This window comes from Taeniopygia guttata, chromosome 3 (genome assembly GCF_048771995.1).
Source record: "Taeniopygia guttata chromosome 3, bTaeGut7.mat, whole genome shotgun sequence".
In the NCBI taxonomy this organism is placed as follows: domain Eukaryota; kingdom Metazoa; phylum Chordata; class Aves; order Passeriformes; family Estrildidae; genus Taeniopygia; species Taeniopygia guttata.
This window is the reverse complement of record NC_133027.1, coordinates 74,788,711-74,814,428: the sequence shown is the minus strand read 5'-3', so window position 1 is coordinate 74,814,428 and position 25,718 is coordinate 74,788,711. Positions and strand designations below refer to the sequence as shown.

The window sequence follows — 25,718 nt, the reverse complement described above, 5'->3', positions numbered from 1 at the left end:
GAAACAAAAAAGCAGCAATTTGGTGTTTTGAGCTCTAACTAAAATTAAAATAGTAGCACCTCAAATATTTGCATCTAAGCTCACTGTATTGCAGGTAGGGGAGAGTGATCTGAACAGAAAGCAAAAAATAATTGAGAGCTCAGTTCTGAATAATCAAACATCTGGTGGGTTCTTTTTTTTCCTTTTAACTCAGTGTAGCGTTATATTTAGCAACATTTAAGAAACTTAGTGTGGTATTTCATTTGACTCTTCTGTTGTTTCAGACAATCTTTTTGTTCTTCAATTGAAAAGTCATGTATTAAACCTGTCCCAGGTGTTCTGTGTATTTTGTTTGCTTTTGAATGTTGTTGTTTGGTTGTTTTTTTTCATTTTGTATGGGGGGTTTCTGTTCCCGGTTTGTGTGTGTTTGTATATTGTCCCTATTGCAGCAGTGTGGGCAAATGGCTCCCAGGATCTGTTGTTTGCATGGCTAGTTGCCCCATTGCCTGCAAAAATTTCTGCAAGGTTTCTCTGGCACACTGAGCATGGAATTACCAGTCTGGGATGGCAACTAGTTTAAGGCATTAATTCCTTGAATTAATTGTGACATGTAGGCACTTCAATTCATAGCTGTTGTGCTACTGGTCCTATTAAAAGAATTAATTTTTTAGAAGGAGCTCAGTTGCATTGTAGCTGCTGATTAATACATATGTGTATAAGTGTGAACATGTGTTGTACCTTCATATTTAGTGTTTGATTTCTAAAGCTTTCATGATTGTTCACAAGTTTTTCTTCTATTCTGTTTGATTTCCTTCGTCCGTTTTTCTCCAGGAGGTAGACCAGGTTGATCAGGTAGGATATATTTGCTGGGAACTGATCCTAGCTATGTTGGCTTAGCTCAGTTTCTCATACTGCTTCCATATCAAAATACAATACTCAAACAGCTGGACTTGAACAGTTCATAACACTCATTCAGCAACTGGAACATGCAGTACTAAAATCCTTTTTTGACTTTGCAACTTTTACGGCATTCCATAATTTCTGCTTAATGCACTTCAATGTGGATATGAAATGACCAAAGTTCTTTTTCTTCCCTTTATTTTCTTTTTTCGTTGTTTGTGGTTCCTATTCTTTGGATTCCATCTGAGGTTGCCTGGCCTGGCATTTGTGGTCGGGAGATGGTGAGATAGATCAGTACTTGATACTGAATCACGTGGTATCAAAGCCAGTGAGCGCAGTATCAGCGTGGCAGTGGGCGGTAGTGAATATGCGCTTAAAAGTGCACAGATTACCAGATACTGCATCTGCTAAGCTCTTAGCACTGTGTAATTAGATGCTTACACTGTGGCTTTCATTGATATGGCTATTGGCAATTTATTAGTATTTCATGTGTTCGGTGAAAATGTTCAAATTGAACGTAGTAGTTACAGCAATTACGTACAAACATTTTGCAAATATCTGGTATCTGAGAGATGTTTGGTGAAATGGGAAGAGGTACTGGTCTATCTTTTGGAGCCTTTTTAAGCTGCTGTGCTTTATCAGAAAATTATTTCCCTGTATTATTTCTTGCTTCTTTCCACTTACAGAAACAGAAGAATATTGCTGGGGCTCTTGCCTTTTGGATGGCAAATGCATCTGAACTTCTCAATTTCATAAAGCAAGACAGAGATCTTAGCCGAATTACTGTGGATGCACAAGATGTTTTGGCACACTTGGTTCAAATGGCATTCAAGTAAGGCTATCAAACTTCTATTTCAATTACCATTTTCTCTATTTCTGTGATTTATAGAAAACTTCACATTTCAAATTTTAGATATTGCATTAATATCCTTTGAGTATTGTTAAATACCTGAGAGGAAAACTTAAAAGAACAGCCTAGACTTACTACATTAGACAGATGCTCTATTTTGTGAATATGGATCACTGAGTTGTGCATGAGTTTCCTCTGTTAGATGATCCTGTGATAGTTGAGGCTGCCATTGATAATGATAGGGAAATTCAGTTTTTGTTGATTGCTTTCTTTTAATTTAATGTGAAATTGTGAAGAAAGGTTAGTTTTGCTGTTAGTATGTAAATATATAGGCTTAAATATTCCTGGGTTTTTAAAGCAATGAATCTTGTGCTCTTTAAGGGCTTCTAAATATAATGTACTTTCATAATTCTCAGAAATAGCAATTTTCAAAGTGTTTTTTTGCACAGATTTTTCTTAAAAAAGGAAGGACAGGTTTTGGTTTGGAATAAAAATCAAGTTATACTTGTCAGCTCAGGCAATTACAATACTGATTAAAGGAAAAATTGAATTAAATAACCAAATGGGAAGGGCAACCCTCAGAGGAGAGTGCCCTTAAATAAAGATAACAGTATTGGCTGAGCACAGCATTAATCAAAAAGAAAGGCTTAACTTTTGTTCATATGCAGAGTTTTTCCTTCTCCTCAAGCCACTGCTGAAAAAGTATTTCACAGCCAATTTCCCAATCAGAAACTAATGTTTAGAGTTGTCCCAGTGTACCTTGGGTGACTTAGACCCAGCCTACTCCCACTAGTAGGATGACTGTTTCAGATGCATGTAATATGAAATACAGTGTTGTGTGCTCTTTTTTCACTGTGATGAGAATGGGAGACCTAGCCATGGTTGAACAGTTTAGCTTTGAGGGGCTGTGTTTCTCAGAAGAGCAATATGTGTAATTTGTGAAACCTTTTCATTACTTATAGAACTTCAGAAAGGTTTCAGGGGAGCACCAGACCCCTTTATATGGATTCCCGCAGATTCCTTTTTTTTTTTTTTTTTTTTATTCCTGTTGGTAAATTTTGGGCAAGTAGGGCATAGCAAGCAGCTGTTTTGACAAAGTCTTTCAATTTTTTGTAGTATCTCTAAATCACCAGTTGTTAATGAAGCTGTGCTTTTTGCCACAGCTCAGTGTCTTGAATTGGTATCTTAAAATAATTTCCTGCTACTTTAATTGGCTGGGTAGTCATCAAAGACAGAATATTGCTGCAGCTAGGAAGGAATGGTGCTGTATTTCTCTCTACATTATCAGCAATCTAGATGCAAAATTAGTCTTGAATTTTAGCTGTGTGGATTTTCCCTAAGTATAGTGTAATATGGCAGATTCCAAATGCATGTATTAAACTTCTGGAGACTCCTGGAAGATGGACTTAGAAGGCAAATAAAAAAGCACAACTGAAGCATGAACAGAAAGAAGTGCTGTGGAAATGTCACTTGGTCATAACTGGTATATTCCAGGACTGGTTGAAATTGCCATGGATTTAATTCCTAGCAATTGTATTTTGTTAAAAATGTTTCCAGTGAAACGAAGGGGGAGCTTTAGAAAGCCATGAAGTATTTTCTTGTATACATAGCTTTACAATCTGATTACTTTTTAGTTTCAGTTCTTAACAGAAAATAGGAATTAGCAAAAACAGAGTTAAAGAGAATGTTTAATTATTTGAAGAGAAAGGATACTAAAACAGATTTTCATTTTAAGGTAGTTAAAGGGAGAAATAAAAGAATCAAAAATTTCTCACACAAAACCCTAGGGTAATTTCAGGATTTTGTGTGTTGAGTCACAGCATGAATTTATTTTTTTTATGTACTACTCTTGCTAGATTTTAAAACAAAGAAAAATCTATTTCTATTTGGAAGAAATTATTTTTTCAAACTTATGGAACTCAAAATTGGCCTGACAGCATCTCTTCGTGTGTCCTATGACTTTCTCTTACCAGTGTGGTAGCAATATTGCATGTAAATATCTGTGCTTGTTCCCAGTAACCTAATTGTTTGTCCAACGTTTCTAGGAAATAAATGGGAAAATTGGTCTCTTGGGCCTTTTAAAAAGTATTATTGAATTTCCTATAATCACATTCATAACACAGAAATTTCAGGAATCTTGTAATTTGATAGAACTCTTTTCTTTAGAAACTTTGTAATGAACTCATAGAGGATTTAAAATTCACTCTTTCCCCCATTCCTTTCCAGGTACCTGGTTCATTGTCTGCAATCAGAGCTTAATAACTACATGCCAGCATTCCTTGATGATCCAGAGGAAAATAATCCTCAGAGGCCTAAAATAGGTTAGACTACTTGATCTCTGCTGAATATGATCTCTTAAACCTGTATCCTCCTTGTGCCAGGGATTCTGAGACTGGATGCTGTGCTGCAGATGCAGTCTTGCAATGCTGAGTGCATAGGAAGGATTGCTTCCCTCTCTCCCTCCTGCTAGCTGCACTGCTGCTGACTCAACAGCTAAGTGTGCAGTTGGATACCTTTCAAGCAACGACACACTGTTCAATCACATTCAACTTGATGTTTACTAGGATCTCTCCATGATTTTCATCAGGGTTGTCTTCTGTTCAGGTGGCACCTGTCTTGTGCTGTTGCACAGACTTACTCTGTCTCACATGCAGGACTTGACAGTTGCCTTTGACCTTCAAGAAGTCCCTGTCAGCCTATTTCTCCAGCCTACTGAGGCCCTTCTGAAAATACTGCTGCTCTTTAGTGTATCAGTATTTTGCCCCCTCTTGATATCATCTGTGAACTTGCTGAGAATGTGCTCCATCACATTGCTCAGATCATTAATTAAAGGAATTCATTAAACAGTATCGGTCTCCCTTCAAAACATGACGGAAGCCACTAATCTGTAGTTGCAAACTGGACATTGTACCTGCAAATCCAACAAGTCCTGTTGTCCAAGCGTGGTTGCTATCCAGTCCTCACCTTGACAGTTTCATTGTAGAGATGTTATGGGAGAGCCTGATCAAGAACCTCCCAGCTACTAAGATCAGGCTGACTGGATGTGTAGATTCCTGCCAGAGTTCCCTGCTGGGATACTTGAAACATGATGCTTGCCACCAGAGCACTCTGCTCAATGTGTGCTATCACATTCTGCCTGTAATCCTGGCTCAGTGACTGTGCTCAGGCTTCTAATGCCTCAGTAATTGAAGGAAAAGTGATCTGCAGAGCAATTAAACAGAGCATTTTGTTGAACTACGAAAATTTCATAGATATTTTCTGGTACTTTAGGTTTAAGCTTTCTGTTCTTGGTTTTTCTCCTGCATTGAGCCTTTAAGGAAGACTGAAGATGCACTGCTATGTTTGTAGTGCACTGTACTGTGAGAGTACTTCTGGGGATGCAAACCCAGAAGATGCAGCAAGCTGATACTGGAATAAAAGCAGATGCTATTCTTATTTCAGTTATTTTTGAGCTTCATTATAGATTTCTTAAAACCTACAGATATTTTTTTTCAGACACAATCATGAGTTTCAATTCTAAAAAACTAATGGTGTTTTCAAAAGAGATTTCCAATGAAAAGTATTGCTTTAAAGAAGACCTGGAGATAAATGTGTTGCTTCCATGGGAAGCATATGAGGGTGTTTGTTCTTGATGATGCTAATAGAAGTCTTGTTGCTTGATAGATAATGTTGCAATGGAGTAATTGGAAGATGGGATTTTGAAGTGTTTTAAAAATCTGATGTGGAAACAAAAGGTGCATTCTATAGTTTAAGTGCATCATACAATGCAAATAACTTCAGCTGAAATTTCTGAGTACAATTTGATACTTAGAAGAAGCTATGGAATAATTGGAATATGCATTTGAAACAGTAGAATATAAAGGTTGCACAGAAGAACGTAATATGAGCTTGTTATAAAAACGAATAGAAAAATCAGTTTACTGAAATGAGAATGTGATTTAAACAATGGGTATAGACAGTATGATAAATATTTTCCCCAAGAATTTGTTTTCATTTCAGGGGTTGTGTTCCACATAGCATTTTAATGTTGCTCTATGTTTAAAATCATGGACCAGTAAATGTATTTCTGAAAGACTATGTATTTAAATACACATAGGTTCCACCTAGCATTCACCAGCCTGACTTGAGTGTCATTGTGTTACTGCCTAAACCAGGTGTACAGTTTGTGCACGAGTGACATTTTGTTTCTCTGTAGATGATGTGCTGCACACCTTGACTGGAGCCATGTCCCTGTTGCGAAGATGTAGAGTAAATGCTGCTCTGACCATACAGCTCTTCTCCCAGTTGTTTCATTTTATCAACATGTGGCTTTTTAACAGATTAGTTACAGCCCCAGATTCAGGGTTATGTTCACATTACTGGGGAGCTATCATGCGCCAACAGCTTGGCCACATTGAAGCCTGGGCAGAAAAACAAGGTTTAGAATTGGCTGCTGATTGTCACCTGAGCAGAATAGTACAGGTGAGTGTATTTGTGATTGACACTTCTCACATATTCGTATATTCAAAGACAGTATTTGCGTATACTGTGTTTGTAGAAAATAGCATGTGGACAAGTATAGCTTGTGTGAGTCAGTCCTGGAATGCTGAGGTAGCATTGAGGCAAAGACACAAAACATATTTTCAATATTGTTGATGTTTTCGTTACAAGTGAAATTTCCATTTATAAGGCTGAGCTGTAACTATACTGAACAGAGACGGGAAGAGTAGCTGAAAAATTCATATGCTTCATTTATGACAGATTTAGTATTAATCCATCTTTATTTAGTGTTTGTTTGGGGGGGCTATTGATGTTGTTTCTGTTACAAATCTGTCTTTTTGCTTTCTCTTTTCCCATCTTATCTAAAGAACATTTAGACACAAGTCTTAAAAGTTTTATTCTGGTTTGAATTTGTCATCTGGGATTTTTTTCTCCCCTCTAGGCAACCACATTGCTTACCATGGACAAATACTCACATGCAGATGTTCCAAATATTAACAGTACTTGCTTTAAGCTGAATTCTCTGCAGCTACAAGCCTTGTTGCAGAATTATCACTGTGCTCCAGATGAACCACTTATCCCAACAGTAAGTCCCTTCTATCACTCATTGTCCAGTTTTAACATACCTAAGATAAAAAGCACCAGCTGTGAATAGCTATCTTACCTTTGAGGGATGTACTTCACTGACTCAAGCAGGGTGTTAACAAGAATCTCTTATACTGGGTTGGAAAGGAAGGTACCATTCCATGTTGCACATATTCAGGGAGGTGTCACTGCATTACACCATTTGTAATGAAATACAGAAGGGTGCTAGAAGAGAGAACAGAAGCACCCCTAATATCTGGTTCTGGGTAACCAGACGGAGCAAAGTTTGATAATTTGTAGAAATCAAAGGAAACCATCAGAAACACTACACTTTTTGACATGTGGGATATAAATATTGAGGGATCCTGAATCCCTTCATAGAGACAGCAGACAGGTTGTCCTTTGATTAACATAAGCATATTAATACCTGGAACTTGTGTATATATATATATATATATATATATATATATGTATAATGATGTTTTTGGGACTCTGTTTTTTTCTTGATATTTAAGATGACTGACTATTAGAATTTTTATCCATGGTAAATTCAAAAGCTGGGTTATTGCAGAATTGTAAAAAATACTCTTCAGGTAAACTCTGATAGTTCACTGATCTCAAAAAAAAAAACAAAAAACAAGGCAGAGGCAGTCTAATATTTATATAGCCACATGCATTGTGTACAAGGTCCATCTTTTTTTAACTTTGGATACAGCTGTTTATTAAGTCAAAAGCACTAATACAACAGCCCGAAAGATGTTGGAGGAATGGGAGGAGGGACTTGTAGTTTGGAGATGTTTTTCTGTATTGGCTACCAAACTAAAAAGTCTTTTCCTGAAGAACATAACCTATATTACCTGTTTACACATAGGTAGAATTCCATAGTTGCTTGGTTTTTATTGTTATTAATAATAATATATTAAAAACATGCACCACAGATTTGGAAAATACTGAAGTAAAAATAAGAGCTTCTGTCTCATTTGCTAATACAATTATCTATTGGATTTCATAAACTAAAGCAATGTAGTGTACTGACTGTAGACAGCAGAGCCAAAGAAGCTGATTTTTCTTGCAGTCTTAGCATCTTTTTAATGTAAGGTTTTTTTATCTTAATAAAATGATCCCTTTGTAGTAACAATGTCTTTCTGCCTTCTGTACAGGAATTGATAGAGAATGTAGTAACTGTTGCAGAAAATACAGCTGATGAACTTGCTCGCAGTGACGGCCGAGAAGTTCAGCTGGAAGAGGATCCTGACTTACAGCTGCCTTTTCTCTTACCAGAAGATGGCTATTCCTGTGATGTTGTCAGAAATGTTCCAAGTGGTTTACAAGAATTTTTAGATCCACTCTGTCAAAGAGGTTAGTTCATTTGTTGTTTTGAAATGATCTGTGTAGCAGACACAGAATGCAGAATGTGTTTTAGGTAAGCATAAGCCACTTTTTCTTTGTGTATGAGTCAGTCTTTTTATACTGTGTTCTTCAAGTGTTTGCTTTTGCAAGCCATTAAAATTATTAAGGCTTTTTTCATCCTTACCCTTTCTCACTGTCCCTTTCTTTCAGTTTCAAGGTCCTAAGTAAGCAGTATCTAGAATTAAGTCTAGAATTACTAGAGCCTGCTGAAATATTGTTTTGCCTTTGCTCCAAAACTTTCTTGATTTTTAAAATTAATGAGAATTGAATAGTTAAGATCAAACTTTTTTTTGCTCATCAGCTGCTTCCATGTAACATTAAAAAAACCCCATGAAGTTAAAATAATTCTTTCACTGTTGATCAGTGTAAGAACTTACGGTTTGGGCATTTGTAGTCCAACAGAATTTCAGATGACAAGTAGATGATAGATCTTGTGGTTGCATAAAACTGACTTAAACTTGTAAAAATAAAGCAGGGGGTCTGGTCTGAGCATTTTCAGTAAATGAACAAGTTATAATCTTTATTTGGTGCTACTCAACTTTATTAATATTTCTTGATTTTCTGCTTAAAAGCAGTTTAAAAAAACTTGTACAGAAATGTCAAGGTAAATAAGAGGGTGTAGCAAAGGAGGCTATTGAAAAAGCAGACTCTATACTACAGTGAACCTTTGCAATTGTTGCTTCCAACTTAGTTTATAGAAAAGATATTTTCTTGCATTTAAAAGAAAAGTAGGAAACGGACTGTTTTGAAAGCCCAGTTAGTTACAGAGGATGTAGTTTTGAGACTAAAGGAGTTTAGTAGCATAAATTATTTAATTAGTAAGTATAATTCAGTTGCCATGTGAATGGCTGTATAGTCATTATAAGTAAGGTTTTTTTAATGCATATGTTCAAAATTTTACTTTCTGGGTATACGTTAAATTATGCTGAGAGACTTTTTGGAGTGAAACAGTGCAAACTGAATTGCTGAAAAATTGTCTTTATGAGGAGGTGAATATAATTGTTGGATGGAGTGATTGACAATATATGTGTGATATGTATTCTCAATGTCCCTGATTTAGGAGAAAATGTTGGATATTTCTGAACTACTGTGGCTTCTTTTTCAAAATTATAGGAATTTTTCAAATAACAAAAAGTAAATCAAACTAAATACCTGTTAATTGCAGTGCTGCATTTAAAAAACCATATTGAGTGCACACAGAGCTTCTCCTCTGCTAAATCTATGCTGAGACTGGTTAGCTAGACCCTCTGTAAAGTAGATATCTGTAGCAGCGTTTTAATCAGAGTTCTGGTAGTTTGTATTCTAAAAGAGGATTTGGTGTTTCATGTCTCTTCTGAATCTGGTTGATAAAAGCTGTATTTTGCAGCCCCGGAATTTTCTATGAACTTGCAGTGTTTTTAAATAAGTATATTTCTGAGAAGCAACAGCTATGGAACTATAGGATTTTGTAGGTAATAGCATAAAAATGCAGCAAAGCCCATAATGGCATCTGATACATAAGATTTGACATGTTAATGAATATAAAAGGATGAATATTATTTTGTTTTAATTAATGTCTTGAGAAAGTACCATGACTATATTGATGTTACTTTTTCTTTCAGGTTTTTGTAGACTAACACCTCATCCACGGTCACCAGGCACATGGACAATATACTTTGAAGGTGCAGATTATGAAAGTCACCTGTCCCATGAGAATGCTGAGCTGGTAGGTATTGATTCAGTGAATAATTACTGACTGCAGTCTTTGCAAGGCATTGAGTTTTATGTGATCAGTTTTAGTCCTTATTAGGAAAAATAAGCTTTATTGTTAAACATGTAGTTCATCCGTGAATTTGGTACATTTAAGGAACGGTTTGGAGATTTTTTTTTAAGTCACTGTTTTTCTAGGCTGTAGTATGATTATAATTTTCACATAAGTAAACTTTGTCATATTCCCCCAATCTGAGAATAAAGAGTGAAGAAATTTCTTCTAAACACAGGCAAAAATATATATGGATGTGGATCTATAAATAACTTATGGAACTGCAGGTTGCTTTTATTTATAAATTAGCAGTTACCAACCAAATATTTAATATTAAGTTCTAGTCTGGTGCTTTTTCCTGAAAAAAATCAAAAATCTTTAGTTTTCCTTTACCTTATACTTACTAAAAAGGGCCCCACTTCAGTGCAAGGTCAGGGTTTTTTCGTTTCTGTTGTAAGGGTTTGTTTGTTCTGTGATGGGTTTTTCTGTTTGTCTGTTTAAATATCCAAGTTCCCGAACAGCTTGGTTTTGGAAAGATGGTGGCTTTATGTGAAATAATTTTTAGAGCAACTAAACAGAAATAGCATCATATTTTAATTAGTATTTTCAGCTTAAAAACTACTTGTATTTCTAATATTTGAACTCAGTCAAAAACTACTAATATTTTTTAAATTACTCTCCTTGGCTTATATTTTCACTTGTCATGGGTCTTGTTGACCTTGCAGTTACGTTTCAGTCTGCATACAAGCTAATATGCTCCAACTGACATTCCTCAGCTAATGAAGATTGTGATGACAAATTTTTGAGTTGAGGAACCGGCAATGTTGAAAGATACAAAAAAAAAATACTGAACATGTCTGGGGACTTTGGCTGTATTCAAGAGCATTCAGAAGTGAAATCTTTTGAAACTTTATTTCAGAGGTTTAATTCTGCCTTTGAAATGAATTGGTTTCTTAATAATTCTGCAAAGATAATACCATCTTCTGGATACAGCACTAAAAATTGAGCTCTCTGTGTAGATCACCATCACCTTTGTAATAGAGGCCTATGGAGTCTGCATTTCAGTTTTTGTTAAAAGTAACTACTGTTTTATAGACCGGTTACATTTCTATTTTTGATTCATTTTTGAATTAAAGAAGGAGGAACAATGAGTAGACCTCAAAGTTTCAGCGGTATAGTATAACACAGGTGTTGTACTTAATATGAACCTGTATTAATTAAATGTTAGCTATTCTACCTGTAAAACAGATACCAGATATATTATTTATGGTGTGAGACCCACTGCTCTAACAAAGTAGTTTTGTTTGTAATGAACGATTTTGCTTAGTTACTTTCCTAGCTTAGCATTGAATATGAACTTCTGAATTTTTTCTTCTTTCCCCTTCACTATTTGAAAGGCTCAGCCTTTGAGAAAAGAACCTGAAATTATCACTGTAACACTAAAAAAACAAAATGGAATGGGATTGAGCATCGTTGCTGCCAAGGTATGGAAGTCAGTTTGTTTAAGTCTTACTGAAGAAAGCCTGCTGTGGAAAATGTTAATGGAAAAAGTCTGTTTCCCTTAAGTTATTTGTGCACATTATTATATCATGCATTTATTCTGATTGGGAAATGTTTCCGAAAAACACGCAGATGGGGACAATACAAGGGAAAACATAATATAGATGTAGTTATTATGACACTTCAATTCAAACCTCTTCTTCAGGATTATTCTATTTTTCAGAGCCAAAAGTTAGTGTTATTAAACGGAATTAATAAACAGGTGTATTTAGCACTTCTGCTGAAAGTAAAGAAGTAAACACAGTGTGTGTGTGGGTTAATTGATGAATAAACAAAACAATTCAAAGTTATACATTAAAGTTGGAATACTTTCTGCCATGAAGACAACACCTTTTCTTTTGTACAGAGTAGAGGTGCAGGAATGGCTTTTGTTTCTTTACAGTGGAGACCTACAGCACAATAGCCAAAATTGCGGGTGTATGCTGTAGCTTCCAGCACTACCTAGTAATGTATAGAATGCACATACATCTCCTGCCACCAGATGGAAGACTCCACTAGTTGGTTGGTTTTGCTTTATTAACTGAATCAAATAGCAAACAATCATTTGAGTTTAAACACTGTTGCGTAATTTATGCAACAGTGATACCGAAAAGTCTGTGTTGTGATTAGGTGGTATGCAATAGATGGAAGAAGTTTTTCTTAATGTCTCTGCACTGTGTAGTATGTGAAACTTCAGAACACTGTGGTACCCCTTGGTGCTCAGTGCATGAGCTGAAAACACTATTGTTTTACTTTTAAGTTACCTCACATAATTAATTGCTTCTAAACAGCACTGTTTGTTTTGTTTGTTTGTTTGTTTTCTTTTTACAACCTTCACTCATTTCATAGTCTGTTCTTGAAATGGTAATCTTGCATGGTATCTTTTAAGAATTATTTCTGATATCTGTAAGGGAATTCATGGTGTCAGGTGCATAGTTCTAAACAATCAGCAATTATTGAGGAACAGTTCAGGATCTGGAAAATGTAACTCAATTTTCTGCTCTGATTTTAGTGGAGTGGGTTAATAATTAGAGAAGCAAATACTTGTTCTTGCCACTGGATTAAAAATGTATCAGACTTCTGACTGCCATCTGCCTTTCTGGTGAACGTTTCAACGTGTGCCATGGAAGTAATTTTTTTCACTTTACTCTGTGAAATCTAATTTCTCATCTAGAGTGAAGCAGCATATTACGGGGGAAAAGTTTCCTCTTTCATTGGAGCTGGCTGGCTTCTGGATGTTGATTTAACAACTGACATTTAGCTTCCATTAGCAGTATGTAAGAGTGCTACTGGTCAGTGTGTAAGCTTGATCTGAAAGTTTTTTACAAGTTATTTAATACATTTCATGAGTTCTGACATCTGTAAAGGAATACCTGCTCAGTCATGAAAGGAACAGTTTTCACCTGCGCAGTTGCTGAAACACTGGTTCAGGCTGTCATTTTTCATCTTACTGCTGTGTGCTGCCCTAATACTGGAATTCTGATATAAAAAGTTATGTTTTAAATCTTGTTCTGAAATAAGCAAGAAACAGATTGTTTTAGTTTTGGTCTAGGTACAATAGAAACTTCTGCTTAATGTGAAGTCATCAGAATGTTCATTGGATAGAAATGATTGTATGCGTTGTTTGAAACAAGTTGCTGTAGTAGTTAAGTGGGATTATTTTCAAGAGGTTCAAAGTTGCTTACTGAGCATAATTATCAGCATGTTTTTCCTGTAATAGGCTTCATTTTAAAAAAGAGTAAAGAAGAATACAAAGAATGCACAAGCATTCATTTTCTCAGTCTGGTCAGAACAGAACTGCTTAGAGAATTGAGTGAGTGAGAAGCTAGCAAGGGTTGGTGCATTTTTTTTTCTATTCCTTAGATTGTTGATATTTACTGGCATATTTTTCTAAATGTCTCAAGTAGTATATCTTTTAGCAGCATAAAAGTTAAAATTATGATTTTAAACTTCAAAAATGCAGAAAGAATCCAGTAGACTATTTGTTAAAATTTTCTAAACGTTAACTGGCTGGAATGCCTGAAATGAGAGGGAGAGGCAAGTGTAGAACAGATTCATATTTTTCTAAACTTTCTAATAGTAAAAGGTTGGCTATTAGGTGCTCATGAAGTTGAAGAAATGAAAGATCATACTTGCTGCTGCCCTGCACAGGAGTCTGATTGCTGGCCCAGTTGTGTTTAATGAAGTATTGGTTTCTACAGTGCTGCGAAAGGGCTGTCTCAGTAGAATATTCAGCTGGTCAACAGGCCCTGCTCCAACCAGTGAAGGACAACCCTGAATCTGTTTAGCTTTTGTTAGGAAAACAGATCTTTTCCTGTGATGTGACAAAGTACTTGCTTTCAGTAACATGTTGTGAGAATACCTTTGCATGTCAGCGCTGACTTGCCTTTCTTATGTGTTATGGGGCTTCTCATACTTGCCATGGGCTTTGGATTGAGTTTGTTAATGTGCAGCTTGATGACATTCTAGAGGTAGACAAAATGGGCAGATTGTCAGGAGATCATAAAGAAAAGTAATAACAATGGACTGCTTTTCTTCCTTCTACCCATTGCAAAAAAAAATGTGTGCTTACCTAGAAAATCTCTGTTCATCTCTGAGGAAACATCTAAAAAGTTTGTAATCTAATGATTGAGATTTTATTAGTTTTGGGGTTTTGTTAGCTTAAAGTCTGTGCCAATGAAGAGTTTCTAATGACAAATTAGAAATCATAACTTATATAAACCTTTACACCAAATGTGTATAATTATCAAGCGATTGTTACACTTTCTCTTCCGCAATCAAAAAATAAGGATTGAACTTGAAGCAAAGGTTGTAGAAGCAGAGAAAGTTGATTATCACCAACTTGCTTTGAAATGCTGTGCACCTGCTTATTCTTATGATAGTAGTATTACCTTGGGATACCAGGTGATTGCAAACATGTGTACATTAATGTAATTAAAACCAAAACAAAACCTGAAGAGGTAAGTCAAGGAGTATATGAAAGTGTCACGTCCCTGGGGAACCCTGTGTTGGATCCTCTTCCCACCTAGAGACAGGTAAAATGTTTAAGTGCATTACTTATATTTTATTTAATTAGAAGTTTTAAAGGCCTGCCAGGAGTGCCAGAGAGAGCAGAAATTCAGTGCATCACGTAATTCACCTCACTTTTGTGTTATCTGAGGCAGGACAGCCCCTCTGAGCAAACATGTAGTAAGTGCATATGCTATATGCAAACATAGCAGAGAAAACAAGTTTACTTATGAAACAGCTGTTAGCTTCCAGAGCACTGTAAACAGTGTTGTGCTTGTTTGGGTTTTGGTTTTTTGTTTTTTGTTTTTTTTAATATAATTTGGAAAATTATCTAACAGCAGTTCTTAAACTGAATGCTTTAAACCAATTTATTTTTTTATTTAAAGTTTCATATGTGATCCAGAAGAATAACTTCTTGTTCTGCCCTTTGGTAGATACTGCCTGCTTGCTTACAGTAATACTCTGTAGCTTTATTAGCAGTAGCTTTTGTAATGGAATATGGAAATGTAGTTGGTAGGAGTGGTTGGGCGTAGGGAACGGGGAACAGTGTTGCTTTTTGAGGTTGTGTGCAGACTTTGGTTGCTCTAACCCCGAAAGATGTTTTGATGTTAAAAGCTGCCAGACTCCCAACCACATTGTGGTTAAGTTTTTATGAAATCCAGATGATTTGGAAGCTGCGTGTGCATGCAGTTTACTTTAAAAATATATCACTTTTTTGGGTGCTTTTGCATGTGACTTCTTAGCCATCTGTGGGCCAGCACATTACTTCCTGTTTAATTTGGAGGTTTTTTGTCTTTAGTACAAAAGGTCTCCCTTTTTGTTTTTTCTAGCTGTTTTCAGAGTTTAATAAAGCCTCTACACTAAATGGAAGTCAGAACAGCATAACTGATTACGTAAGAGCCTGAATATTGTGTTGGTTATAGCTGGTGTTGATAAATGCTACACTGTCATAGCATCGAGCTCCGAGTTATCTTGATGGGTATCTTGGAAAATCCAGCAGACTAGAGCTGGTGGTTGCTGTTGAGGGCTGGAAGAGAAGTGGAGAATTGTTTTTTTTCTTTCAAGGATCTGTAGTCCCGGAGATCAAAATGTGGTTTTCTGTTGTTGGAAGAACAGAATCCATGGTAAGTCCGTTCAGGTTTCTGTTGGGACTGTTTCTCTCTGAAGTTTTACTATCCCTGTACTTCTTCCTGCTCTCTTGCCTGTTTAAACCTGCCAGTAGTTATTTGTTCATGTAGCAACTATGTAATACAGCATGCAGTTAAATATAGTCAGATGTTAGTAGCTAACTTTCTAAAATCTAGAAAGAAAAAACTAATTTTTTAGTTTGTTCTTCATATGTACTCCTGAAATTTGTGGAAGTGATTATTAATATTTAAAGTTTTAGGTGTGATAACTACTGTTTTACTATGCCAGAGCATGAATAGCATGACCTGTGATCTGTTTACTTGTCATGTTAGTTGGCTTTAATCCAGGTTCCTTTAAAAGTCTGTTTTCCTCTTACAAAATCATAGTAGAATAATTAAAATCAATGTCCCAAGCAGTGTGAGTAATACTCTCTAGACCCTTCTGAAAAGATCAGAACGTACAAATTCGTTACAGTTAGGGTGTCTTATTCAACACATTCGCAGAGGAGAGGCATTTAAATTCTGTTTAAATTCCTGCTGCACAAAAGGAAGGATTTCCATGTCCTGCAGGAACGATAGAGCAAGTTTTGTTGATTAATCTTTGCACGCTGGTTATACTCGTTAGTGTATTGTGATTTAGTTCTTTAAAGTATGGCACACTTCTACTTCTTGTCCAGTCATCTTTTAGTAGTATCAACAGAAAAAGTTACCTTAAAATATATACAAGGAACTTAAAATACATATGTATATGGTCCCACTGGCACATAAATCAGAGTGTATTTTCTAGGATTTTTTAAGAGGTTGTCAGATTAAGTAGTGCTTACTGAAATAGTATGAGGGGTGAAAAGGCGTTTCTGTTTTGAATAGAAGCTTTTTAAACATGAGTATGACTGTTCAGCAGTAAATACTTTGGGGAATGGACTTACTGTTCTAAAAAAGATTTGTAACATTTGCATTATTTGTCAATCTTGTTTGTAAGGAAAAGTTAAATTATTCTAAGGTGCTTTAATTTCTAAACAACTGTTTGTCATTTTATATTTAGCAGTCAGTTCAAGGTGTTAAATTTAAGGAGGATTTGAGACTGCAGGAATATCAATTTTAAAGTAAAATTTTTATGAAGGTTTTTCCTACATATATCTTGTAGGAGATCCATGTAGAAGAAACAGGTTTAAACATGAATTTAATTTTTTTCCCAAAATTGTAAATTATGCTTGTAGTTAATTATACTGGTAACAATATACAAATGTAGATCAAAACTGTGTTTGCAAATATAGATAGTTGATAGCTTTTTATTTTTTACTTTCTTAACTTTTTTACATATGTTCTAAGTCTTAAGATTTCAAATACCTCAGCATTTAAAGCCTTCCTGTGGCTGTGTTTTCTAAGTATGTAAGGAAATTTTCTGGCCTTTCCTGCCAGCATGAATTAATTGGAATGTTTCAGTAATAAGATTCAAAATTTTGTGGAGGTGGTTTTTTGTTGGGTTTTTTTTTTTTTAGCGTTCAGTACTAAAAGATTAAACTTAACTACTGGTGTTGCCTTAACAAGCTTCTTTCTTAGGAGTATCTTAGAGAAAATACACTGTATAATTCCCATTTCCAGAACAGATTTCTCAGTCTCACAGAAATAAAATAGTATGTAGGTTGCCAGTTTAGTCTTCATCATGAACAAATAAGTAACTGTTTTGTTAGCAGTTTGCCTGGTTTTTGTTGATTCCTAACTTCCAGCAGAGTTTTTGCTTAAGTTTTTGCCCTGTAGATGTTGTACAAAATTTTTTTTAATGCTTTTATGTGCTGTGTAAAATCTGAAGGTTACACCATAACAGTATGATTATTCTTCTCAATAGCTGTGAGACCTCAGCTCTGCTCAAGTGGAGTGAATTTTGTCTTACTTATTCGCTTGTATTTAGATTGATACTGCAAATATGTGACCCAGACGTGTATTTTAGGACGTCTGAAAGACAGTGAGTTTTAAAATTCATGTGCCATTTTCTCATTGCACTAATACCATGTGTATGCAGGCACTTCTTAGCATGCCTGCTAAAACAGTACTGCACATACACTGTAGCTAGAATTCTTGCATCAGGCTTCATTAAATTCTGGCATTCTAGTAACTTTGAAAATTCTGTTTCGATGCATGTTAATATAGCTTGCCTGGGTTTTTTTCCCTGTTAATAGAAAAGACTTTCGGAACTTAGTAACTTCTGTGTTTACTTTTTACTCAGTTGGAGTAGGAATTCAGGTGCTTGATAGTATGTGTTAGTGTACACACTGATCCAGGATTACATTGTATCCATCTGAAACTGCAGAGCCTGTATTATGTGGAAGTTAATGATCTGGGTTTTTAGGGGTGTAATTTTTCCTTAACTATAAAAGCAAGTTCCATTTCTTTGAAAAAAATGTAGAGATACAGGATGGGTTTTTTTCCAAAATAAAGTGCCCACTATGTCTTGCTTGTGAAGCCTAATGCAGACATAACTAAGCTGAGCCATAAAATCAGAACTGAGTTACCGAGGAAGAGCAATGCAGAACCTGTAATACAACTTGTAGATTTGTACATAACTCTGAGTATTATTAGTGTGTCAGTGCTCATGGAGAATTTATAGCAAACGTTCATTAAAAAGTTAACCCTTGTCTGGTGAAGTAGAGCTCAAGCAATATATTTTCCTTGTGCTCAGTGAAACGTTTTTCCTTCGAAACAAAAGAGAAATGGAATAAAACAGGCTCATATATTTAATTTCTTTTTTTGAAAATTAAGAGTGCCTTTAATCCATTTGTAGTATATTAAGTTGCATCATTTATAATAATAAAGAAGACTTCAGAAAGGTTAAGAAAGACTAATGAACAAAATTAGCTTAGTCTTTTGCAAATATTGCATATGAAACCTTTTGCATTTACTTACTACTTTTCTCATTTCATGAGAGTAAAGTAAAGTTAGGAACTGTTGCACACTTGATTCCAATCTTAGAATTAAATGTTAGGCCTGTTGCCTTTATGGAGTGTGGGAGAAATCATGCTGTTGTAAATGTATATATTTCTGTTTAGCACAAGATGCTAGAGCTCTTTGTGTCAGTGTACCTGCTTTCCATGCTGAACACTTAAAATCCCCATACAACTACATATGCACAAGAGTACAGTACAGTATAATTTATTAATGCCAATTCAGGACATCCACTTCAGAACACTGGGTTGTCCTGTGAGAAGCACATTTAGAAGATGAGAGTATATTCACTTGCTTGCTGTGTGTGCAAGTCAGTCTTGGTTGCAAACATTCTTTTATTAAGAAGAAAAATATTCCATTAAAAATAACAAAATAACTATTCAGTCTTTTCTCTTTACTCCCTTAGAGGTTTCTTGTAAGTAGAGCATCTGGATACACCAGACATGAAGTTTCTAGGTTGTTGGATGTTTCAGATGTTGGATGTACTGCTGCCAATCTACCTTTTTTTCCTCTGTGTAGTAAGACACTTCCCATCTGTTTTTTCCACCCAGTGCAGTTTAAAGCTGCTGTGGAATTGGTCATAGCAGTTAAATGGTTAGTTTCTTTGCCTGTTGAATAATGTTGATTAGCACCAAAGGTTTGGTAATAATCTTGTGATTGTTTTGTTTAATTGGAAATATTTTGCCCACTTGTGACTGTACTTTTTCTAGCTCCAGGAACGTTTGGGTTTCGGCCCCTGGCATGTGGAGGAGTATGTGAGAGGGGAAAGCAGAAGTATGTTGTATGTAGAGTATGGGTCAGTTTTTAAAATCTTTTTAAGTCAGAGTACATGACTCAGTGCAGCTGTAACCACAGCTAACAGATCAGTTTTAGATACAGTAGGCTGGTTCACCTCATTTATATTTGAAAAGTATTTTCTCTAATGATGACAGATTTCCAAAGTGTCTGCATTGGTCTTGAGGCAGCACAGGCCTTAGCTTTCTCTGACAAAGTCAGTTTTTTCTGATTTTCAAGTCCAGAAAAGTTGGCCCTTGCCAGAGGTGGGACCAGAAGCTACAAAGTTGGCCTTTCTCCTGTCTCTGGGCCCACAGCAAGTAGTTCAGTGAGTAGTCTTAGACTTAATATGTTTAGTACCTAAAGAAGATAAAATATATACTCATCCAAGCTAAAGAACGCCTTCAGCTTTGTGGGATGTGAGTGTTTGGGTGGTCAAAAACCTTTGCATTTGCTTCCTAGAGAGTGAATTTGTAAATTTGTTGCGTAGTTTAGTAAACTGTTATTTTTTAAAATGCTTACAAGCTTGGGTTATTTAATTGCTTCTAGACGAATTACTCACCAGGGCAGTCAGAGTGAGACTTAATTCTGTTCCATAAACTTGCTTTTAAGGATGTTTATTAGAACTTACAGAGAGCTTCTGTGGAAGGTTAAGAATCTGGAATCAGGAATTAGCCTTGATAAAGATCAATGAAATCTACTCTGTATGTAGGCAGATAAAAAGCCTGATGGCTGGTATCAGACTTGATAAGCTACATTTCTATGCTATTTTCTTTAAACGCATTTTATTTGCAGTTGATTCATTCTGTATTAAACTGTTTAATTTTATAAAAATTAAAATTATAAAATCACAGAAGCTTAAGTGAATTTGAAAAGCTCTAAGCATTGAGACATCCCAGATACCTTTAGTAAGGTATATTTGTGTATGTGTGCACACATATATGTGATACTTAGATTTTTGAAATAAAATCTCATTTTGTGTTTGCATAAATATGAAGAATTTAATAAAATCTTGAAAATTATTAATTTTAAAAGATCTATGGTTATGTGAACTACTGAAATGTTTTGACATATAGTCTTGGTATCTGAAGCCACCTTAAATTGTAGTATTACTTAAAATGTTGGTGACTGTATGACACTTTTGTGTATTCAAAGTATATTTGGAGAGTGAAGATACTTTCAGTTCAGGACTACTTTTGTATTTTAGTATTTATGTGAAATTTGAAACTATTTACATGTATATGTACTAAAGACAGAAATGTACGTTTCTATATTGAAAGATCATTAGGAAGACTGACATTTTATGGAAAAATGTCAGACTTGGCTTTTATATTAAAACTTTTTTTTTGTATTAAAACATCTAACATTTTTTAAATTTGTTTTTGAAATGTATTTTTTTAATCAGGTGTGATTTTGCCAGTCTTCATTGGAAGCTGTTCATTGCTGTAGTTTTATCAAAGTGATAAACAAAGTATATGAAGCTCAATGGGTGTGGGCAAAAGAGGCTTCTGAGCAAGTAATGACAGAGCCTTTCTGTTAATTGTCTGGAGCAGCACCGGTTTGGTTAGGTGCTGTACTGCAGATCTGCTCTGCAGATGCATAGTTTTTCCTTAATTACTTCATACAATTCTCCTGTTATTTTTAACAGCTGTAAAGGTGTTTTTATAATAGTTTTTGTAGTTATAGTTCTCATTATAGGTACTGAAATAACCAGTCATTTTACAGGTCTCCTAAAACTGCAAGAATATTGCTAACCTCACAGAAAATATATCTCGTTCGTGATCCACCTAGGTTGGGTGGGGCATGGGAGTAGTTCAGCTGTTAAGAGGTTAGCACCTACTCTACAGATGGACCTTCACTCCTTCTCATTCTTTAGTCTGGGATACTGGTGAGGCTGTGTGATGTTTCAGCACCTCCAAGCCATCATTCTGCAGGTGGCAGGTCCCCATGAGCATGTCACAGCATGGGTGGCTCACCTGGGAATGAAGCTGCATTTTGATTCTCACTAGAAGGAGTTGGCTGTTGTTTTCACCACGCCTTTATGGCTGCTTGTCCTGGCAGATACCAAATGGGAAGGAGGAGCAAGCAGAATTTCTTGTGCCTTCTTTTAATGCTTCTGTAGTGACTCACCAGCTCAGGAATTGCTGTGGTGCTGCCATTAAGTCTGTTGGATATTCCTGTTATTCAAACTGTGACTTTTCTATGCAGTTGCACTACATGGTGTGTTCTGGTTTTATGGCTGATGAAATGTATGTGAGACAAAGGTTCCTGTGTCTGTTACTGACAAGGAAGTTTTACAAAACTCATCTTGTGACAGAGCAACACTAGCAATAAAATCTGTTCTTCTTAACTACTCTGATTAAATCTGTCATGTTTATTAATTCATTACTGTGGTACTTTGTACATCCTCCTGATGCAGGAGTAGCAAATTCGTTTTTTAGATCACTGTAGTTTATCTAGTTCTTTTCTTCATTGGTCTGAATACTTTATAGAAATAGCTGTGAAGTTTGTTTTAGTTGGGTATTTTTAGTGCTGCTTCTTTTATTTCTACAGTTTTCATAGTGATATTTTTAAGCAAATGCAGTATTTTGGGCACAATCCTTTTAAAGCAAGGAGGGGCTTGCAAAATAATCCTCATCGTGCAAACAATTATGGGCTACTCTGTACTGATATATTATAAATGGATGTGCTAGAAAAGGACTTTTTTCTTGTTAGGCTCTTTCAAAAATTGAGGTTAGATTACATTATCCAGCTTGGTCCTTTGACTTCTTTAACATGACAAAATTTTTGTAATTAAGCAGAAAATTGTGCCAAGCCTAAAAGGGGCAAATACCCTTTTGGAAAATAGGTATGAAATCCTTGTATAGCATTGTCTCAGCTGAGCTTTTTTTTTTTTTTTTTAATGCATTAAATCTACTTGGCTCTGTTGTATCAAATTAGTTTTCCTTCCATCCTCCTGCTCCCTGTGAATTTGTCGGTTTTTGGGGGGTTTTTTTGTTTGTTTGTTTTTTTGGGGGTTTTATTTGTTTGTTTTTGTTGGTTTTTTTTTTTTTAGATTAAAGTCTGTGTGACTTGAAGAATGAAAATCCTATGAATAAACATAATACTGGGGGGAGGTTGTTTGTTTTCTTCACCTTTCAGGTTCTGTTTTAGTGAGGTACTGTAGTGGTTAGTTGTTTGCTCCCCTGCCCTGTGTCAGTGGCATCTTAAATATAATGTTATCAGTATTCTAGAGGCTGAAGTTGTGCTGACCAGAGGTGCCAAAATTGCCTCTTCAACTGCTGTGGATTGCCATAGTTACATGAGTTCTCAGAACTCTTCCAATCTTTCAGGCCCTACAGGAAAGCAATGCAGTTAATGAATTTGTTTGTTTATTCAATAAATTCTTTACTTAATTCCTTTTTGATAGGTCATGTGTCCTGGGATCTAGCTCAGGTTTTCCAGTTATCCTACTGCTATTTAGAAGACAATTATAAGTGAAAGTTTACAAAGTCTTCACTATGTCCTAATTTTCCAAATATGAGTGCTTAGCAAGCACTTTTCCTGAATTAGTTGAAAAGAATATATGTGTGTGCATCTATAAGAGCACATTTATCAGAATATACCATGTTATTTATACATGTTTAAAAAAAAAAGTTATCTCTCAAGTGAGATTTTAATGTCAGCTTTAATTGTTGGATTTTAATGGGTTTTTTGTTTGCTCCAGTCTGACTGAATTCATTCATCTCCAAGATAAATAGTAGTATTTTTTTAAAAGGAATTGGAAACTCTTGCTGCAGTTCCAGCTGGTTAGCTGTTCTCTGCTCCACTCTTTGGTCGTATTTTCAGGTGAAGTTAGATTTGCGTGGACTCTGAAACTCATGGCCTGTGAAAAGTACTGATAGGAAACTCAGCGATCATCATCATCATTCAAATGTCTAATAAACCCTTTCTGTGTTTCATTTCCTTGCTTTTTATTTTCCTTTGTTTTTATTTATAGCCTTAGGTTGTAATTTTAGACTCCATCTTGTAAGATTTTTCTAAACATGTTTTTGTTCTGTGATAAGAACTGTTTCAAACTAGCCTGCCTTGTAAAAAATAAAGCTACTCCTCTTTTCTAAAAGCTTCCCTATCTTCCTTCAGTCCAACTTTAAATATTGTCACACCCTGTATGGGCCCACACAGATGAGATAAAGGTAGGTCTAAGGAAAGTAGAACTCCTGGTAAGTTTTAATCTCTGGATTTATTGATAGTGTTTCATGCCTCAGTTTTTCATTTATCCTCTTGACTTGTAGCTCCTTTTTGTCTATCAATAAGGGAGAGCTCCTTGTTTATTTCGTTTTTAGATGGTAGTTTGGTCGCTTAAACATTTTCCATACATTTTCTTAATTTAGGTTTAGAATAATGACCTAAATTACCATTCTAGCAGACATGTGTGCAGAAGTGTCCTGTGTTTATTTTTGCCTCCCAAGTAGGATTAGAAAATATTTTGAAATTCCAGTTATTAAAATTCAAGTTAAATGGAAAAGTTGTCCTTTGTCATAGATTTCCAATCTGTAAACCACAGCAAATTTAGGATTAATTATTCTAATACTCTGACTAAACTCCAAGTGCAATGTGTTAACATCTTTCACCTTGAGTTCTTTTAAAACATTTAATTACTTCTTAAGATAAGTGTGAAATGATTAGAAAATCTTGATAGAGATACTGCATCTCATGCTAATGTGCAGCTTCATCTTGGATACTGGATTTAATAGCTTGCCTCAGTTTCCCCCACATGCTGGCTTTCTGTATCTTAAAGATGAGCAAGTCCAAGCATGGAGAAGATTATTTTCAAGAATGTTTTCATGCTTTGTCTCAGAGAACTAATAAAGCTCTCTGGAAAAAAAAGGGGGCAGGATGCATTTTTATCCCACTGTGCAATTACATGAGTAAAAGTGCATTGTGTTTTTTAGCCAGATGCATTTTCATCTGTTCTACATGTGTCATTCATCTCAATCCCTTGATAAAGTTAGGATTTTTTTACATTTAGAAGGGGAATGGGTAGGATTTGGGAAAATTGGAAAGTATATTTTCATACAGGTGTTCAAATGTTTAAAAATGAAGACACTTTCCACTGTGTAGTTTACTTCTCTGTGTGGGAACCTGCATGTATATGGGTGTTTGTTTTCCAATTGTTTTAGGGCTCAGCTCCCACTAGAATACAGTTGTTTTGCAGACACTGCATAGAGCTGCTTGAAAAGTCAGGAGGTGAGCTATAGTAGAACTTAGGAATTTCAAATGGTTTAAGTTGTTGGGTTGAAAATAACACTATTCACCAAATAAAGGAATTAACCTCTCTTAATGATTCAGATCCCTCCTAGCAACCTCCTTTCCTGCCCTGTGATGAACAGTCATGCTGTTCTGTAAACAATTTAGAGAAGCTGATTAAGTTGAAAGCAAAGCTTGTATTTAGGAGGAGGGGAACTGGAGACAGGGATCAGCTGAGTCTCCAGCCAGGTCTGTCATGGGACCTGCCACAACACAGTAGTGCCTGCACAGCTCCAAGTGTGAGACAGCATGGGAGCAGACAGGTGGGTTTCTTCCGGACACTCTATAAGTGTACTACTACTGTCACTGTAATTAATTTATTATTATAGGACTTAAAAAATCCTGAAATGTGTGGATAGCGCTTCACTCCTGGCCTCCAAACTATTTCTCTCTACTTTATGCACTTTATTTGTGTATAAAGGTTTTTGTGTATTGATTTTTTAACTGGATTGTAAAAGCACTGAATAGAGGTGTTTCTCATATTGAAGCTTAGGTCTGATGTACATCAGCATTTTTAAATACCATATTCCCTTCTTCAGTCCCCAGTTCACTGTTTGTTGAATTATGTTCAGCTAAGATCTTCTTTATAGAATTTTTTTTCCCCCAGAGTTCTGTTTTGGCTATTCATTGTAAAAGTAGATATTATTTAGAAGTCTTCAGAGTAGTGTTATAGTCAGTTCAGTTCAGGAATATTGTCACCCAGGTAAACTGAAGCAGCAGGAGTAGTTTAGTGGGTTTTTTCCTTAAATTATTACTTCTAGGGGAGGATTTCCCAATTTTTTCCTCCAAAGGGTATCTTTTACTTTCTGCAAGGATTGCAGGAAAAAGTTGAAAAGTTGGTTGCAGGAAAAGCAATCAAGTGTGAAAGAAAGTGGGTAGATTGGTAGCACTAGAAAGTGTGGTGCAGTGGATGAAGCTTTTTAAATATAGAATATCTTATATTATTTTTTGAAGAATACTTTTGAATAACACTTAAGGTTTTTTTGATTTGTATTTGGTTATATATATTTGAGAAAACATGCTGTAGGTTTCAGTATATTAATCTCAGGGAAAGGCAATAAGCCATCTCTCCATGCTTACTTCATTCTCGCTTTCC

At 35.6% G+C, this 25,718-nt stretch overlaps 1 protein-coding gene across 27 annotated transcripts in view; it reads left to right on the top strand.

Moving 5' to 3' along the window:
- AFDN (afadin, adherens junction formation factor) overlaps window positions 1-25,718 on the top strand; it is a 114,496-nt gene that overhangs the window by 61,171 nt on the left and 27,607 nt on the right. For 18 of the 27 annotated variants that reach the window (XR_012055133.1, XM_030268383.4, XM_072927150.1 and 15 more), the window contains 8 exons: window positions 811-831; window positions 1,566-1,711; window positions 3,956-4,050; window positions 5,925-6,190; window positions 6,651-6,794; window positions 7,954-8,152; window positions 9,805-9,908; window positions 11,342-11,428. Coding sequence is in view for 26 of the 27 variants with exons in the window: in XM_030268383.4 (XP_030124243.4) it covers window positions 811-831; window positions 1,566-1,711; window positions 3,956-4,050; window positions 5,925-6,190; window positions 6,651-6,794; window positions 7,954-8,152; window positions 9,805-9,908; window positions 11,342-11,428 (1,062 nt within the window). In the remaining variant the exon portion in view is untranslated. The remainder of the gene's footprint in view (window positions 1-810; window positions 832-1,565; window positions 1,712-3,955; window positions 4,051-5,924; window positions 6,191-6,650; window positions 6,795-7,953; window positions 8,153-9,804; window positions 9,909-11,341; window positions 11,429-25,718) is intronic. The other 9 variants (XM_030268377.4, XM_072927157.1, XM_030268379.4 and 6 more) reach the window with 1 other exon arrangement.